We start from the raw sequence: 19,366 nt of genomic DNA, 5'->3' as shown, positions 1-19,366 counted from the left end.
TAAATAAATAATAATAATACATTTATTCTGTATTTATGTATAATATTATTATTAATTCATTATCCAGTAGATAACATCACGTTATTGTTGTCCGTGATAACCGAAGTTTCCAAGGAGTTTCTAAACTGTTCAATACCATGGTCTCGGGTTCTCCTACTTCTCGTTTTCCGTCGCACAATCAGTACAGCACTGGAGTCTGGTCGGGGGACGAGTGGACGACGCTCAGCACGTCTGGCGCACAGCAACAACAACACACTCACACATACATACACCACGAGACATCTACACGGGGACGACGGCGACGCGGCGTGTGAAACCGCGTTAATGCGTAGTGATCTCAGCGGCGATTGACTTATAGTTAATTTTTGCGACAACTGGCGTTGTCAAGTGTTAAAATATAGTAATTAATACCGAGTACTGTTTGTGCGCCATCGGTTTCACACATTTCGTTCGACGAATCGATGCGGTCACGACCCGTTAGCTGCTGCCGTATACGACGAAGAAGGTAAATATAATAATATAATATATTATGTGTTTATAATTAGTCTATTCCTAACTACTACTATGTGTAATAATAATATAGTGTAACTTGTAAATATGTCTTAACATGATAATGATAATCGTGGGCCTCGTACATTTCTGTATAATTTAATAATATAGTCACAAACCAAGCGCGTCCAACGTGTTTATAGTACACTAATAAATTGTCCACGAGCGAGTCGTCGGCGCCCGGAGATAGGGGTGAATGATAAAAATTCGACCCACGGCCCCGTGTTTAGGGGTTGCGAGATGGAAATAATATTATCGTCGAAACCGTTTGTCAGCCGCTGGTGTACGGCGCCAGCCGTAGGCAAAAAATTGTATCGTTGGCGCCGACGGTTAATGAGCCGCACGCCTTCCCGCTGAAGGTGACTGGCCCTTTGTCGTCATTACGTTTTTCCCGGCAAAAGTATGACGGGATGACTCACGCACACGGCGATCGCGTGCCCGCTACCTGTGAATCACCGGCACCTGTGTCCCGCCGTCGTGAGTGCTCGTGACCATCATCAGTCATCATCAGTTCAGTTACGTCCGTCCGGTATTCGAGTTTCGTGTATTTCCGCCAATTTTCTTATTGTTTTCGCGACTCCCGGACATCCTTGCCCCGCTGATTGTTCGACATATCCACGCCATGGCCGTTTTCAGATCGTAAGTTTTTGTTGTTTTCGAAAAATAATTTATTGTTGCTAGATTCTTATCCATCAACCCGATCTCCGACGGTGCACCTAGCGTCTCGGCATTTGGTTTCTTTTTGTCTGGAACCATTTTCGATGGTGTACAATACGATTATAAACAACAACCTGTTAATTTATAAAGAGCATTATGCACTGTTTTTGATTAGGAACTGTTGATGGCAAATATAGGTATTGCCCGAGTGCCCGTCCATCAAGTTTTTAGATGAAAAAAAAACCGATTTTGGTAACCATACTATATTATACCAGGATCCATTTGATTTGGACAATCTAATAACATTTCCTACAAAACTGTTTGAGCAGCGTAGTAACAATGTGGCACGCCAGTTAAACAGATAATTATAGCTAGGTATGTATTTTAGTCTAATCTTCAGCTCTGTGTAGTATTTATTACACTCCTGGATTCTCTTGAATAGCCATGTGTTAACTGTTTATGTCAATATAAACTTAGATGATGGTTTTTATAGTATGGTAATCAAACAGTCCTAGTATACTTGTGGTAATATTATCTACATAATATACTTTACTGATAGAAGTAATATTTTATATATTTCCTCATAATTTTATTTAAGTAAGACGTAATTAATGTCAAATTTAATCTCTGGTTTTATAATTAATTACGAATATAAAAGGTATTGATTCTTTATAACCATAATATCCAGTCTATTCATTAGACACATATGGCAGTGATAAACAATTCTATCTCTATCCTACCACTCTTATGTCATGTTCTTACTACAAAATAAAATACTATCGTTTTAAAATATGGTACATGCATGATTAACATTTAACAGTAATGAGTCAATAACCCCTTTCTTTTTTCCACTATACAAAATTCTATGATGCTATTTCGGATTTCCATTAGTATGTATTTGATATAGAACATGAGGGCATTTCTTATGTTCATAAATGATAAATCATAGTATACCTACCTTTATACATTAGTTAAGTAAGTACCACCAAAAAAAAAGATTCATTTTACCTATCTATTTACATATCAACACTTAATTCTCGATTTTGGGAATAAAAAATAAGATTTAAGGTTATTCTAGGTATGTAACTACCCAATATTCTTAATGATAAATTGATACTAAAATAATAGAAACAAATTATTAAATACCAGGAATATTGATTTTAAATGCCAACTGTTTTATTTACCTATAAAGAATTTTAATCATTAAGGATGGAATTAAAAATTATAGGTAGTGGTTATTAAAAAAGTTAATTAAGTATTAAATTAAAAATATAATATTATTGGAATTTATGTCATGTTTAATTTGATAATCTGATGTCTATGAACCTATCTATATATTATTAGAAACTGTTAAATGTTTTTATTTCAAATGGTAATTAAGTATATTTTCTTATCTTTTACTATAAAACACATTTTGTGGTCCTTGATTTTTATGTATAAGGTAGGCAACGGTAGGCACTGATACAATACTATTTTTCATATGAGGGAAAGAAAACGAAAATTATAAAGATTATAACCATCATTATCGGCACATATATTTTTGTTGTATGATCAAAAAACCAAAAATCCTTGCAAATATAATACAATTATTTAATTTTGATTAAATAAAAATGTATTTATGTGTATATGTATTCTATACTTAAAGGTTATAAGAATGTAATATCCACTTGTGTTTTTTATATCCTACAAAAAAAAGTACATCATAGTTAAATCGCATTCAGCTGAATTAAGATAATTTTTGTTAGTGTTGAAACCAATTTTTCAAATATTTTGCAATTCTATAAAGTTTAAAAATTATATTATATAGGTACTTTAATTATTTAGGAGGCGGAGGGGGAGTTAATATGATGTATTATATCATCAAAAATTACTTGAAAGGATAAACTCTCACAATTACCTATTTGACATATTATTTTTTATTTGAAAGATGAGAACTTTTTGCAGATTGAACCGAAGCCCGAATTTGTATATTACTATAAATAGTTCTAGAAAAATATGTTTAAAAAATAACATACCTGACTATCGTGCATTATTCAAATGCATATTATCTTAATAATTTTAAATTTGAAAATCGGCTGTTATTCTACCCGATTCTACCTACTTATTTGATTTTATTGTTGATGTTGACATTTTAATTTGAAGTGAAGTCCAATTTAAAAAAAAAAAAAACGTTTTATATTTCAAAAGCCTATTGTATTTTTTATAATTCTCAGTGTTCATTAAACATTTTGATTAAAATGAAGTAAAAGAGAATTTTTTTTTATTTCAGTGGATGTATTCAGTGTTAAAAAAAAATCATAAAATGAATAATTTAACTATTGATTCTGAAATTGAGTTAAAACAAGATCTTAAGAAACTATCATTAGAAGAACTTCGTAAATTAAAAGAAAAAATTGGAAATGAAGTTTACCAAAATGCAACAACTAAAAAACCAAAATTAAATTTTCATCCTAAACCGGTTAAACGAGAAAACAAAAACAGACCATCTGAAATATCATCTAAAGTGGACCCTTCTTTGAATCTTGTCAAAAAGTCTAAACCTAAAATTAAAACCAAAGTTGAAGAAACTAAACGTATTGATCCTAGATTTGATTCTCTGTACGGTGAATTTGATAAACGTATTTTTGAACGGAATTATAAATTTTTAAATGATGTCAAAGAAAAAGAAAAAAAAAAGCTACGGAAGAAGTTGAAACAGAAGAGTCACGATGAAAAGAATGAGCAGGTTAAATTATTATTACAAAGAATAGAAAATCAAGATAGAGAAAAACAAAAAATGGAAGCTCAAGAAAAATTAAAATTAGAACAAAGACAAAAGAGATTAGATGCTGTTAAAGATGGTAAAAAACCTCAATTTTTAAGGAAACGTGAATCAAAAATATTGCAACTGGTTGGACAATATGAAGATTTAAAATCTCAAGGAAAACTCAGCAAGCATATTAAACAGAAGAGAATTAGAATTATTGGGAATGAAAAGAAAACAATGTTCAACAATTCAATGGAATAATAATATATAATTATCATTATTGATTCATAAATAATATTGTTGACATTTAAATATTTCATTGAGTAATATAATAACATAATTTCTTTCTTATATTATACATTTCACTTTTTTTCATTTAAATTATGAATCCTGTCCTTAACATCACTGGTGATCCCAGGCCCCAGCAGTCACTTGAAACGTAAATGGTGCCGGGATCTTCTAAACGATTAAACAATTAAATCTGTCAAGAAGTTCCATCACTAGATGGATTCTTCTCCAAGCCTCCAACCCATCAACTCCCACAGTGTTTATACACATTGTAAAAAAAAAAAAAAATTATGAATATGTAATGGTTTTTTATTTGCTTATCTTACAATTTATATTTAAAAATTAAACATAATTGGAGGGCTGTCAGAATCTGGAAAGTATAAAACAGCAACAAACCAACTTGGGAATGATATTTTGCCGATATTTACAATTTCAGTAACACTCATTATCTGGAAGTCTAATTTAAGAATATGTTTTTCACAGGAAATATAAATCTCTGGAACTATTAAAACCAGGAAGATATTTTTCATAACCAACTATTTAACGGTACATTTTTTATGGTAACCTAATCTAACCTACATAATAAATTTGCATACTTATTAATTAATATATAATAATATTATATTATGCAAAATTACATATAATGTTCAACACTTCAACAATCTTATTGAAAATTAAAAGCTCAAAATTAATAATAGTGGAAGTACCTACTAACAGCTGCAATGACCTGACCACACAGAAAAGTAGGTTTTAATATTTTGTTATCAAGAACAAATTAACCAATTAATATTATTTCACAAAAAAAGGATAGGTAGGTAATATAATACAAAGCAAAAAGAGTTCTATGTAATACCTAGGTATATAATTATGGCTAGAAATAGACAGCTTTAAAGGCTTAAGAGTTGAGGCTGACAACAGATCTAGGCCTGCATTTATTTAAACTTAATACGCTGTGTCTTTGACCTCTGTTATTACGTACGGATGTGTATCCAACCATTAGAACATCATGTCTCATCTTTCCAGAAATATGTTATTTCAATTGGTATTTTTTAGAAAAGTTAAAACAAAAATGAGGTGGTAAGAAATGGCAATTTAATTTGTGTTTCTCGTCAGCTTGACATTTATATGCAAATTAATGTCCTTAATCTCTTAATTTTAATTTTAGATGGAACTGCAATTGATTAAAAAATGCTACCAAAAATTATTAGTTTTAATAAAAAGGTCAAATATGCATGATTAATGCAGAGCTATACTGTTACGCCTAACTGCAAAGTGCAGACTATAGATGTACCTATAAATATATAGTATATAGATCATTATTAGATATTTATATAACTATATTTGTATGTCTATGTTGTAGATTGTAATGCTTTTAAATAATTGATTAATGTTGTCTGCACCAAAAAATTACTTAACAAGCAACAATAGGTACTGTTAAATATTTTTTAATCAATTGGGAGGATTTGAATTTTTCCTGGCTTTAAAATTTGGCACCCAGTGTACTCACCGACCTCCTCCTCTAAATGTATGTACAGTTAAATGTAAGAGCAATCATTTAATTGAAATATTCAATAAACTTTTCAAACTAAAATTCACAGATAGCAAATGATTGACTATAAATATTATTAGAACATCATAATAATATTATCATTACAAAATGCTATCATGCTATAAATCAATACATTCATCCGCTCAGAATCTAAAATATATTATCACAGATTATATAAAACAGACATAAACAACTGATATATTTGATATTATCTGTTTTATTATCATAATATTTATATATATTCTCAATAATTATTAATTGTCAGTTCCTGAAACGATTTGTCCTAAAAATAAAATTAATGATTTTGATAGTTCCTAAAAATAATATTTCCTAAAATTGTATTTCCTAAATAATATGGATATTTTTATGAAGTATCGTTTCAGATTTTTTTCGTGCCTTTAAAATAATGGTCATGCATTTTTCAATCCTAATTAATTTTATTCTTGATCATTATTTGTCTTGGTTTTGAACCATTCCTGAAATTGACAGTTCTTGAAATATTTATGTATATTCTCAATTTATCAGTTCCTGAAACGATTTGTCCTAAAAATAAAATTCCCGATTTTGATAATTCCTGAAAATAATATTTCCTAAAATAGTAGTTCCTACATACCTATGAATATTTTAATGAAATACTGTTTCAGTTTTTTTTTTGTTTCTCCATTATCTCGGTCATGTAATTGAACAATCCTAATTTTTTTCCTGCTTTTGACGCGCTTCCAACATAATAATACCTAAATAATTTGTGACTACTATAATATAATATGTATTATGTATACATTTAGAGACATTTATTTTAGTTTACATTTATTAGAAAATAACAAATTTTATTAAATATTCATTGGATAAAATATTTCAATATGTGTTATCGGTGCCACCTGAGCTCAAATAATTTTCCGCGTTGTATTGGTTTTTGTGTATTTCTTACAACTGGTAAGTTTACGAATGTGATTAATCCACGTTTGGTAGGTAGGTATATTCTCAACAAAGAAAATTGATTTCGTAATAGTTTTATGACGCGTCGTAATTTGACCGACGCATTACTAACCGTTGCTAATCGTTCTAGGTAAGTACAGTTAGTCAATCAATCACACTGTTACAGTGCCTAAGTATAAATAATCGCTATGCCAAACAAATGCGACAAACTTTATGATAATGATAATAATTACAATATCTTACGATGTCCGTCTTTAATTATAATATTAAATAATGTTGTAATATATTATTTTTACGCGCTGTGGACCGATGATGAAAACTTTGGATGAGAACTAAAAAACTTTAGTAGAAACCTTGCACATCCGGTGGTTGTGCAGCCCTTTGTAATCTTGACACGTGTTTCAAAGATTTAAGCACGAGTTGTAAGGCCGGAGGGACATTAGTGAAAAACTGAAAAACGATGGACGACGTGTGTGCGTATGTCGTGTACACGGTGTATACTCGGCGAGGGCACTGCCTGGAACTCTCCGCCGTGTCGCAGTAATCGTTCGTAAATGCACACGCACTTGTCCAGACTCTTTAGGTCGGTGGTGGCGCGTACGTTATATTTTACTCATCTTTATCGTCGTCCGCCGTCAGGTGAGTGCGCACGATTTGGACGAAAAAATCGATCGTACGTGTTTAAAAACCTTCTCGGTCGTCTTTTTAGGTGTGTGTGTGCGCGCGTATGTCACTACGGCGTCGGCAGCGATTGAGTTACGCGTAGTAGTCCCACACGTGTGTGACTCAGCTCACGACAACTACACACATTATCGCGTTTGACGTTTTTCACGCTCATTTTTTTTTCATCCAATTGCCCTCCACCGGAATGGTTTCGCCCGGTGATTATTTCTTTAGTAATCTGAGGTCGTGTCACGTTCGTCTCGTTGTTTTTGTTTGTATGAAAAAACGCTTTTAGTTTTAGAACAATATAATATAATTTCAGATTAGAGATAAATAATAATATATGTCTATAATTTAATACGCTCGTAATGGTGTACAGCAGCTACTTACTGCGGCAGTGGGACAGAGCTCTGCAGCACCATTGTGCTTATATTATTATTATTATTATTATTATTATTATTTGTACGTGTATATAGTGTGACCCGTGTGTTCGATATTTTTTTCTCCGTGTATAATATTATGTGCGTTTTCATTTAATGGGTTTTTATCTTCGACAACAGCCTCAGGGGTTCCCCGCCCACACCCGCTCCTGTTACCGCTCGACGACGCCGTGCACCTGTGGTCTGGCTGGCTCGCTCGTTCACTCACGGGCAACACGCACGCACATTATTATTATTATATTATGGTGTTTGTTGTTGTCGTCGTCGTCGTTCGTCGTATTATAAAAGTAGTACCTATATAGTTGCTTGCGTAAAACGAATACGATATTTCGTCATCACTTGGGGGATCACATGTGGTCGTGTGCCGCCGACTCCAATCTTTGCAGCAGTAAACGTGCGTCGTTTTACTGCCGTCCTGTCCTTGGTGCCTTTAATAGTATTAATATCGTTATCGATTTGGAAAACGAAAAAAAATTATCTCCCGTGTTGTTTCCACTAGCTTGTTAAATAACCCATATTATATCGTATGCTTAACAGCAGTCGTCAAATACATGTCGTTATAAATTATAATGTATACTTTTGATTACTACAATCGTTATTTTGAGGCGAATAGCATCCGTCGAGTGTCCGCTCCCGAGATCGTATAATTTATTGTTGTATGTGCGTGCACATTTTACACTGTCATTACTATCCGACATAATATAGCTGGGGACTTGGGGTTGTCTTAATCTCCTTATGAGAATGTAGGGGGAGAGAGCGATTCATGATGAATATCGAAATCCACATTTGCATCTTTGTAAAACAAAATATATAAATGGCGTTGTGGGCACAAGTATGTGGCCTACGGTGACGACGATTTGTCCTCTTGGTGCGTCTGGGAACCACTTGTGATGCGTCCTGCAACTCGTGGTTGGCTTCTCGGACAAACACCGCACCTCTGCCCGCGACGTTTCTGTTTTTAACCCTCCTCTCCCACCGCTGATCGTCGTATTTAATATTTTGATCGTGTCCTTTTACACTCCAATGGATAACTACTGGTTTAAATGTTTAGTCTTCACTCTTCAGTGTTTCGTTGTGGTCGGTTGTAACCTGTTGGGTCGCGTTATTTTACCCCTCTGTGGTCCAACAGTGACGTCGTTGGTATTTTATTTTCACTAGAGTTACCGTCGAGACTACTAGTATATACTTATCTTAATACATTATACATATTATTTAAAAGTTCTGCGTGTTTTTTTCAATTCGAAATAGAACGGATGATCAACAATTATTATTAATTTCCTCTTCGAATTCGTAATATTTAGGTTAGTAGTGTGTAACTTATTTATATTGCTTACTTATTTCTAATTGACGAATTATGTTAACTATAGTCATTACATCCAATTACCTGCGTGCGGTTAAAGTGTTAAGACTTAGAACAATATTATAATTATTATTTATTACCAATATTATAGTAATACCTATGGCTATGATTTATAATTGCTGTCTAGTGTTTGGGCATTTAATGTAATGATTATTCTTTGCTAATTTAAAACTAACTTATCATCTAGTGGATACCTATATGGCTATATATAGTTTAAATTCAAATTATTTTTAGGTAATATACATGTAGGTTCTAGGTATATAATAATGAGATTATATATATTTTTTTATTTGTTTAAGTTATTATAATTATAAATTTAGTAAATTCATTGTCCTTCATAGGCGTATAATAATATCTAGATTCTTAATTTACATTTTGTACCATAATGTTAAAAGAAATTACACGATACCTAACTTTGGCGGTTTTTGCAATGGTAAATTATAATTCATAAGCAATTTATTTTATAAATTGTTGAATTTTTATTTCTTTTTCAGTCTTTGTTGAAAGTAACAATGTTGTTGTCAAAAGTGTGATTGTATTATTTTTATGGCATGCATCTTACATAGTTATTAGTTTCTCGTTAATGAACTTATTTAAAAAAAAAAAAATTGTATGGCTTCCAGGTTTGCACATTTGATTACTTTAACTTATGCCAAATAATTTTGATTTTTATAGATCATTATGGATTCTCCACAAGAAGAGAATGTATCATTAGACTTTGGCTCAACAATCAAGGAAGAAGAGTATCTTTTGTCTGTATCCACTGGTTTTTATGAAGAAGAATTTGACGACGACGAAGTGTTTTTAGATGATTCACAAAGTATTGATATGGAATCATTATCAGAAATTCCATCACGTGTTCGTAGAACTTCAGATGTTATTGACTGTGTTGGTGAAACTATGTCTCCGGCTCATATTAAACGTCATAGTTTCCCATCAGCATCTGGTGAAGTCTTATACTCATCTACATCACAGGCTACAAAAATCACAGATTTAAATAGATCTAAGCGTGCTGAGCTTACTATTGAATCACTTGATCAAGGGTATAGTAGCCCTGGTACACGGTCTTCTTCAGGCAGGTCTTTTAAAGGAACATGGTTTAGGTTTAGTAATAGTAATGACCCTGATTCTGTTGATGCCCGACCAACTCAAAAATTAGACGAACAACAAACATCCAATTCAAACAGGTAACAAGTAAAAATTGTAACTAAATCTAATCTATTAGTACATATTATGGTTTTATTTTGATAATATACTATAACAAATTATGTCCTGGTTTTAGAAGATCCGTCCAAGAAGTTGTAATGCCTGTTACTAAAGATGCTACGTGTTATAATATGGATCATGAATATCGAGGTATCGCTGTTATCATAAATAATGATGTTTTTGATAGTCATAGCTTAGCCCAACGCCAAGGTTCATGGAAAGATGTTGAAGAGTTGGAAAAAATGTTTTATCGTTTAGATTTTAATGTTATGGTTTGGAATAACTTGTATCACGAAGAATTGGCTCATAATTTGAACGAATGTATGTATTATTGTATTCAACTATTTAAAACTTAGAATTTAACTTAAGAGGATGTTTAACAGCACACTGTTTGTTTTCTCCCTTTGTCCCACGCGCAACATTGACTAAACTCGTTTACGCAGGATCAATTTTTTTTTTATGTTTTTAAGTAATCTAAGAGTAAAATCACCCATTACAAAAACGATAATAATATTTTTTAGGATATGACATCAAGTTGTCTAAATAGTAAATACTAAATATTGTCTTAAAATAATTTAAACATATTAACTTACCTAAACTAAAAAATTTTTTTTTAAGTTATACTAAGTCAAATAGTAATTAAATATAAAACCGTTATGTAATGCCCTGATAAAAATTATACTTTATAATTTTTATAATAAGTGATTTTTACTTTAAGATTACTCAAAAATTATAAAAATCGATTTTAGGTGAAAACGTTTTATCTATATTGCACATTGGTCTGAGAGAAAATAATTATTGCGCTGACATCTTCTTAAATATTTATTCTTATAATTTATGGATTACATTTTACAGTGGCTAAAGCTGATCATTCTCAAAATGATTGTCTCGCTATTGTTGTGTTGACACACGGGGTCAGTCAATCATTTGTTTATGCCAAAGATAATCCATACCCAGTTGAATTTTTGTGGAATTCGTTTACTGCTGATAAATGTCATACACTAGCCGGAAAACCTAAACTATTTTTTGTGCAGGTAATTGTATAAGCTATAGAATCAAATGGTAATTTTTTGTTGTGTATTTTAAGCTTGTTCTTGTTTTTTGTTTCAGGCATGTCGCGGAGAAAGGCTGGATCCTGGTATTACATTGAGAAAAGAAACGGTAACTGAAGTAGATTCTTCTACTGCCTCATACAAAATTCCTAAACATGCAGATTTCTTGATTACTTTCAGCACTTACGATGGTAAATTTCAACATTTGGAATATAATCTCTATATTTGTACAATGCCTTATGGTAATTTTTTTTTAAGGTTATTATTCATTCAGGCATCCTGAGAATGGCACATGGTTTATTCAGAGTCTTTGTTCTGAAATGAACAAACACGATCATAGCAACAGTGACTTGCTAGGAATTATGACTCGTGTGTCTAGACGAGTTGCCTTGGATCATGAATCTTATAATCCAGATGAACCATGGCTACATAAGCAAAAGCAGATACCAACCATTCACTCGATGCTCATTAGAGATGTATTTTTTAAGCCTAAAAATAAACCTCCATCTGAACCAATTGTATTAAGAAATCGTGAGTATTATCTTAAAATTTAAATATAAAATGCGAAATACATTTGTCTAAACACTTTAATTCATGAAGAAACTTTTTGCTAGATAAATTTCTTGGTTATCTAAAGACATATTGTTTATGTGAAACCAGTCTTATTTCATCGTAGATACAGTAATTCATTTTGTTACTAAATGTTTTGAACAAATTTACTTTGTTCCATACTTTCTTATGCAAAATACATTTGTGTACTTTTACTCTATGGTTGAAGTACAAGAAACTTTTTGCTATATAAATTTCTTTGTTATCCAAAGACAAACCTATTATTTGAGTGTTATGTCTATTTCACCTTAGATACAGTAATTTTGTAAACTAATAAAAAATTTCTTAATTCATAAACAATTTAATTTGGTCAATACTCTTATGCAAAATACATTTGTGTACTTTATACTCTATGGTTGAAGTACAAGAAACATTTTGCTATAAAAATTTCTTTGTTATCCAAAGACAAACCTATTATTTGAGTGTTATGTCTATTTCACCTTAGATACAGTAATTTTGTAAACTTATAAAAATTTTCTAAATTCATAAACAATTTAATTTGGTCAATACTCTGATGCAAGGGTTCTCAATCTGGGGGGCGCGCCACCCTAATTGGTGTTACAAAATTTAAAGGGAGCGTGAAAATGTTTAAAAAAACACGAAAAATGAATATTACTAAATTTACGATTCTATTGTCAAAACCGCCGCTCGACGCGATAAGAATAAGTTTTCATGACCTGTAAATAAATATTACTATTGTCCAAAGGTGCAAATAGCATTTGGGGTGGGGGGGCTATGAACAATTTGGGGGCTTAGGCTTCCTATTTGTGCCTATGTGATTGTTATATGTATATATTATGCTTACATCAATCATATAGTAGTGAGAGAACGGGGCATGAACTCGTATAATAGTTTAAAAAGGGGCTTGGACCTCAAAATGTTGAGAACTCTTGCTCTAGTGCTAAATACATTTGTGTACTTTATACTCTATTGTTGAAGTATAAGAAACATTTTGCTATATCGATTTCTTTGTTATCCAAAGACAAATCCACTATGTGAGCTTAGTTTATTTCACCTTAGATACGGTAGCTTATAAATTAATATAGTAATTAATGAATTCAATTTGTTTTATAATTGTTTATGCAAAAAACATTTGTGTACTTTTTACCATGTTCAAAGTTCAAGAAACTTTTTGCTATATAAATTTCTTTGTTATCCAAAGACAAACCTATATTTGAGTGTTGTGTCTATTTCACCTTAGATACAGCAATTTTGTAAACTAATAAAATGTTCTAAATTCATAAATAATTTAATGTTTGGTCAATACTCTTATGCAAAATACATTTGTGTACTTAATACTCTATGGTTGAAGTACAAGAAACATTTTGCTATATAAATGTCTTTGTTATCCAAAGACAAACCCATTATTTGAGTTATGTCTATTTCACCTTAGATACATTATTATAATAACTTCAATTTGTGTTCTATACTTTTTATGCAAAAACACATCTGAGTACTCATACTTTATAAGTCTGTTTGAAGTACAAGCAACTTTTTGCTATATTAATTTCTTTGTTATCCAAAGGCTATCCCATTATGTGAGTTTAGTCTATTTCACCTAAGATACATTAAGTAAATTAACATAATATTTTTATACACCTTTATATTTATTATTATCCAAATCCAAATGCTAATTACTGTATTCCTTCTGTACATTTTACATTTGTTATGCTGTTATTTTATAACCTGTTAAACCAATTAATAAATTACTATTATATTTACACAGTGTCAGTAGGTACTGTATTAAAATATTTTTTTTTTTTTTTTTAAATACAAATTCAAAGACATTTATATTTAGTTAATATACAAACATTTTAGAGTTCTTGCAAAATTATATTGTTAGTATTGACATTTTTGCTAAATAAATAATTCTTTCACCCTCCAAATATTTTATTATTTTGGGATAGCTCGATTGGGTACCTGGAAATTCCTGATGACATATTGAGAGACCTATGGACATAACCAATTACCTGGATGATGTCATCTATAGTATATTTATTTGTGTACAATATTCAGTATTCATTTTAGAAATTTTAACTTTATATTGTATAATAAACTTGTAAATTAATTAGTCACTTAAATATTTTAATACGCCCAACTTAAGTAAAATGTTGAAATTTTTAAGCTTATTTATCAATTAATTTCTATTTATCAAAAAATAATATTGATAAATTTAGTCATAAAATGTTTGAAAAGCTTTGCTTTTTAGCTTAGTTTTCTCCCTTCCGAATTAGTTTAAATCAACTTGAAGATATTTTCGAAATTCCCAGGCTGTCCCTATTTTACTACTATGAATTGAAATTTTTTTTTGAACTTTTGAGCATCAACAACGTAGGGGTTACGGTTGGTTTTAGGAACAAATGTTTCGGGGACAGGTTTCATCTCAAAGAACATGGGTGCTCACCTATCCGGCATCCAGACGATACTTGATTACAGTTCACATTAGTGACTGCGTCCAACCATCCCCGCTTCACCATTAGTTTTGCCAGACGTCCAGTTTAACCTAACCCTTCAAAAGATTATGTGTCGAAATGTTGTCCGGCTCTTTTCTCACCAAGCCAAGCCCAAGTTCATTTTTGTTAATATACATTTGACAAAAACTATTCAATTTTAGTGTAAAATTATAGTAATATTAAATATTGTATTGTTAAATAAATATATTATTTTATGCAATTCTTATGTATATTTTATTTTTTTACAGTCAGTAACTGAGTGCCTTTAAAGTTGTACTCAAAGCCGAAAAATGCAAACTAACTATAAAAACAAAATCTGCAGCAACAGCAAGTATGCACAGTAATGTATTTTACCAGTGTGAAATTATATAGTTCAATAAGTTTGTGTCCACATAAGTGTTCAAAACATTAAAATTATATGAATTCAAATTTTGTGATAAAAAAATGTCTTTTTAAGACTGAATCAATTTTGACTTAAAATTTACTTTTGATAAAAAAAAAAATGATCTTCATAATTGTTGGTATTGTTTTTTATAAAACATTTATTTTAAATATTTTAAATATTAACATATTCTTCATTTAGCTATAGTAACATCAATATTTCATATAACTTTAATTTTTAAATTTAAAATTATTTCTGACCTACGTTATGATTTCCTTTATTATAATATATATATTATTTATTTCTGATTGAAATATTTCCAAATTTTAACTGACAATAACTTTTATTGAAAATTAGAACAAAAATCATAATTTAATTATTTACTTATTATATTATTATAGACCAAGAGTTATTTGCTCATATTATTAATTAAAACTTTTTTTTTAAGTTTAAAGTATTTTAGACATTTTTAATTACTACTGTTATCAGGCATTAAGTTGTCCATTATGTATGTCTTTCATAAATTAAATGTTAAGTATTATTTAATGTTTTTTTTTTTTTATACAATATATAAAATAAATGAAAAGTGATATTGTTGTCGCATTTAGTATATATTTTAAAGAAATATTTAGTAACAATTTTTTTTTTCTATCATGTAAAATTTTAGTGTTTTGTTGCTTTTGAGTTTAGCACATTTATTATAATTCTCATTTTTAGTTATATTATTACATGTTATACTGCCTATAGTATTTTTTCTTTTCCTTTTGTTATAATTTTTTTATTTGGAGGATATTAGTTATTTCTCATGTACTAATGTTGCATTAATGATTATATGCAATTTTAGTAGTAGTAGTATATTACTACTCAAAATGAAAAATGTAAATCTGATTTTTTTTATATTTATACATAAATTTATACGTATAAATTTGATCTTGGGAACTGAATAATGTTGTACTTGCTTTATTATTATTAAACTAGTACATTGTTTTGTGATTTATTGATCTCTCCCTTCTAGTTCAAATATATAATTATAAATTTTTTTTTTACTATTCATTATATAACTTATTACATAAGCAATAAAAGACAAAAAATAAAATTGTCTTTAAATTTAATTTAACTATGTACTACAACAAGCCATTATCACTTTAATCTTAAACTCAAAAACATATATTTTCATTCATTTAAAGTTTGCATATTATATTAATAATCTATTTATTTATACATTTATAGATACACGATCTATGTAATAATGTGTTTTGTTGTATGAATTAATGTGTACTCCCAGAAATGTCTGGTTTTGACAAGACTAAATTTAAATTATTTTTTTGTGTGCTCATATTTTTTCATGCTATTATTAGTATTTCATTTTGTGTATAATAAGAGAAATGTAATACATTTTATTTTTTCACTAGTTATTGAAATCAAGTTTATTATCAAAAATATATAACATGCTTGAGCTAAGTGTTTAGTATTCTATTTTTATTTGACAATAGCGATTTTATTGTATTGCCATAATTTAAAATTATGGTTTTAAAGAATATTGTGTTCATATTAATTAGTATTACATTAATGCATTTCTTATTTGATTCACGAGTTTATATAATATATAATTTTAAATAAATTGTAAAAATTATATTTTGGACTTGTTTTTTGTAATTTTTCACATTGATTTTTTCCAGTTATTATTTAATACTTACTTCACTTGTAATTATATTCAAAACTCGTTGATGAACAGCCATTGTAGCGCTATTAAAACTACTCTTAAAATATAACTTGATATATACATAATTTATACATTTTTAAGTTTTAAATTAACATTTCAAACATTTTTAATTTAAAAATAAAAGAAATTAATCAAAAGAACTTTTTAAGTTATAGCTTATACTCAATGATACAAATGTTTTATATTTGATCTGGACATGTAATGATTTTATTCTATTTATAAAAATATTTCCTTTTTTGCCTAAACCACATTTAATATGTACAGTATTTTGAATGTTTCTCTATGGCTACTAGAATTTATCATTTATATAATCAGAAAACACAACAATCATTTCCTTATATTTTCTTATTTTCTGGTATCAAAAATTGTGATGACAGATTAATACCTATTACCACGGACTTAGTCCGTGCCTATTAACCTACTTTATCAGATTATAAAAATAAATTATTTTTGTGTATATATCAACATTATTTTCTTTATAAATATTGAAAATAGATCATGGGATGATATTTTCTTTTACCCTCCTATCATGTATAAGACCACTCCTGGGCTCGGGGACAAGTACATATTATATTGTATTGCTATCCATTTCGTTTACAGCATGCTATGTACTTGTATCGACGTATCGTGTTTGTATATTATGGTTATGACATGTCAATGATCTCTTAAGTGTCAAGAAATGCAATTGGAAATAAGTCAGGCTAAATAGGGATAAGTGTACTTGTCTTGATTCTTATATCATTTCTGACTTGGCGGCTGGCTCGGTATGATCAATAAACTACCCAATGATGATAACTATATACTAGTGGAAAGACTGCCTTGTTTTTACTTTTTAAATTATAAGTTAACAAATTAATTAAATAAAAAAAATTGGAGGAGAATTCGATTGATTGCAAGAAAATGCATTTATTATTTAGAGGCAGAAAATATTATATAACTTACAAGCAGTATTTATTATTTATTTATTTCAGCATAATTAAATTATAATACAATAATAATAATAACAATATTAATATTAAGAGTTAATACGTATACCAACTAAGCTAAACGTACCTGGTATACAGAGTTCCTATACATAAATACAATGTTAATAGCTATTATATAGTATTATAGTAATAATATATACAATTTCTTGAACAGTTAAAAACTTCACATAATTTTCTAGATATACAATACCTAGTGATGATTAATTTATATTACCAATATTAATCAATGTTTCCTTAATTATTAATATTATACATATCGACTTTTTATAATTACAAACTTACAAAATTTTATCAATTATAAGAATTGATAAAATAAACATTCAATGAATTTTTCATGTATCTACAGTTATTCGTTTATTAATTACAACAAAATAAAAAAATCACTACATGAGAAATCGAGTGAATATCGAATGCTGTAAAAATATGAACTTCAAATGCTCACAAAAATTTAGTTTCACTTTTTTATGAAAATTTTTTTTTGATAAAAGTAAACAAATTTATAAGGAATCTTGTATTACATTTTCATATCTTAGAATTAAAAAGAAAATTTTTTATGAATTCTTAACTCAAAATAATTTGCTAATTTTCGTCATTTTTCCATATTTTGTCAAGATTGGAACTTTAAATTCTTATAAAAAAAACTGTTACTAAGGATTTTTAATATTTTTCAAACTTCATTGTAACTACATAGTAACAACATAGTAGCCTTGTATTAAATTTTCAAGCTTTTTTACCTAACAAATAAATTTTTATTGACATTCATAGAAATAAAACCTAAAAAAATTGGAAACTGAGTATGCCCCTAAATAGCTCAAAACAAGTCAAAATATCTTGAAAATTTTTTCATGTATATAAAAGGCTAATATAAATATTCAGTGGAAATTTCATATATTTACGATCATTGTTTTTAGAGTTACACCAAAAGCCAAAATCGATTTTGTGTAAAAATTCCCGTTTTTCCGGGCGTTTTTGAAAACTATTGGCAATTTTAAATTTTGACCTTCCAAAAGTACTAATTAGATTCACTTTCCCATTGAACAAGATATTGAAGTTGAAAATCGAAGCATTATTTCGACTACTAATCGTGTTCACAGACACAAAAATTAAAAAACACATCATTGTGAAATCAATACATTCATTGTTCCACTCAGAATCTAAAAATAGGAGGATGACATGGGCGCCCGAAGGAAAGAGAACCAAAAGAAAAATTCACTTGAAAAAAGGGAGTTTACCAATTGCGCTTAAAAATACCTTTTAATATACCAATTGCATGCGTTCGGTCATTTTCTGGGCTTATAAATTATAATATACCTAATCCTTTATGAAGGGGCTGTGGGCCTTCGTCAGATTACTTTTTAGAAACAAGTATTGAGGTGCCCTGGAAGGAACCTGGGGACATAATATGACATCGGCAACTGTACAATTGCACAGTATCAATTTTAGCTCACTTGATTTTCATATAGATGGACTAAATTATAAAATCGGACCTTCTGAGTACAATGAAAAAATCGGTGTGTGAAGAAGTATTGACCGCTTCAGCGTGGGGGGGAGGGTATTAAAAAAAATCAACCCATTTTAGCCTGTTTGCCACCAACACCGAATAATTCTAAATTGTTTAAAGATGATACCTATTTAAAAAATGGTACGAGTATGTTTAAGTCCAAATTTTTGTATGTCAATTTCTTTTTGCAAAAAAAAAAAAAAGTTATTTGTGGTATGTATTGAAAAAGATTGTAAGGGTTACATATAGGCGTAACTAGGGGGGGG

General features: G+C 29.5%; 3 protein-coding genes across 6 annotated transcripts in view; 2 read left to right on the top strand and 1 right to left on the bottom strand.

The window, feature by feature from the left end:
* The window catches only part of LOC115034022, a 79,392-nt gene that overhangs the window by 47,366 nt on the left and 12,660 nt on the right, over positions 1-19,366 (bottom strand). The window lies entirely within an intron of this gene.
* LOC100161906 (caspase-1) lies at positions 206-15,017 on the top strand. 4 transcript variants are annotated; one of them, XM_029489109.1, is made up of 8 exons: positions 9,478-9,621; positions 9,683-9,798; positions 9,864-10,375; positions 10,471-10,715; positions 11,250-11,428; positions 11,505-11,637; positions 11,705-11,977; positions 14,757-15,017. In XM_029489109.1, the coding sequence occupies exons 2-8, from the start codon at positions 9,772-9,774 to the stop codon at positions 14,765-14,767; spliced, it is 1,380 nt and encodes a 459-aa protein (XP_029344969.1). In that variant the 5' UTR covers positions 9,478-9,621; positions 9,683-9,771; the 3' UTR covers positions 14,768-15,017. The 4 variants fall into 4 exon arrangements, with proteins under 4 accessions (XP_001950891.2, XP_003243774.1, XP_029344969.1 ...); XM_001950856.5 differs by lacking the exons at positions 9,478-9,621; positions 9,683-9,798 and adding an exon at positions 206-505; XM_003243726.4 differs by lacking the exons at positions 9,478-9,621; positions 9,683-9,798 and adding an exon at positions 6,679-9,129.
* On the top strand, positions 561-4,781 carry LOC103309100 (ribosomal RNA processing protein 36 homolog). The gene is made up of 2 exons (XM_008183700.3): positions 561-1,188; positions 3,476-4,781. Exon 2 carries the CDS (start codon positions 3,479-3,481, stop codon positions 4,211-4,213), a length of 735 nt encoding a protein of 244 aa, XP_008181922.1. The 5' UTR covers positions 561-1,188; positions 3,476-3,478; the 3' UTR covers positions 4,214-4,781.

Source organism: Acyrthosiphon pisum, chromosome A2 (assembly GCF_005508785.2).
Source record: "Acyrthosiphon pisum isolate AL4f chromosome A2, pea_aphid_22Mar2018_4r6ur, whole genome shotgun sequence".
Taxonomy (NCBI): Eukaryota; Metazoa; Arthropoda; class Insecta; order Hemiptera; family Aphididae; genus Acyrthosiphon; species Acyrthosiphon pisum.
Note: the sequence above shows the minus strand (reverse complement) of the source record. Positions and strands in the feature narration are given on the sequence as shown.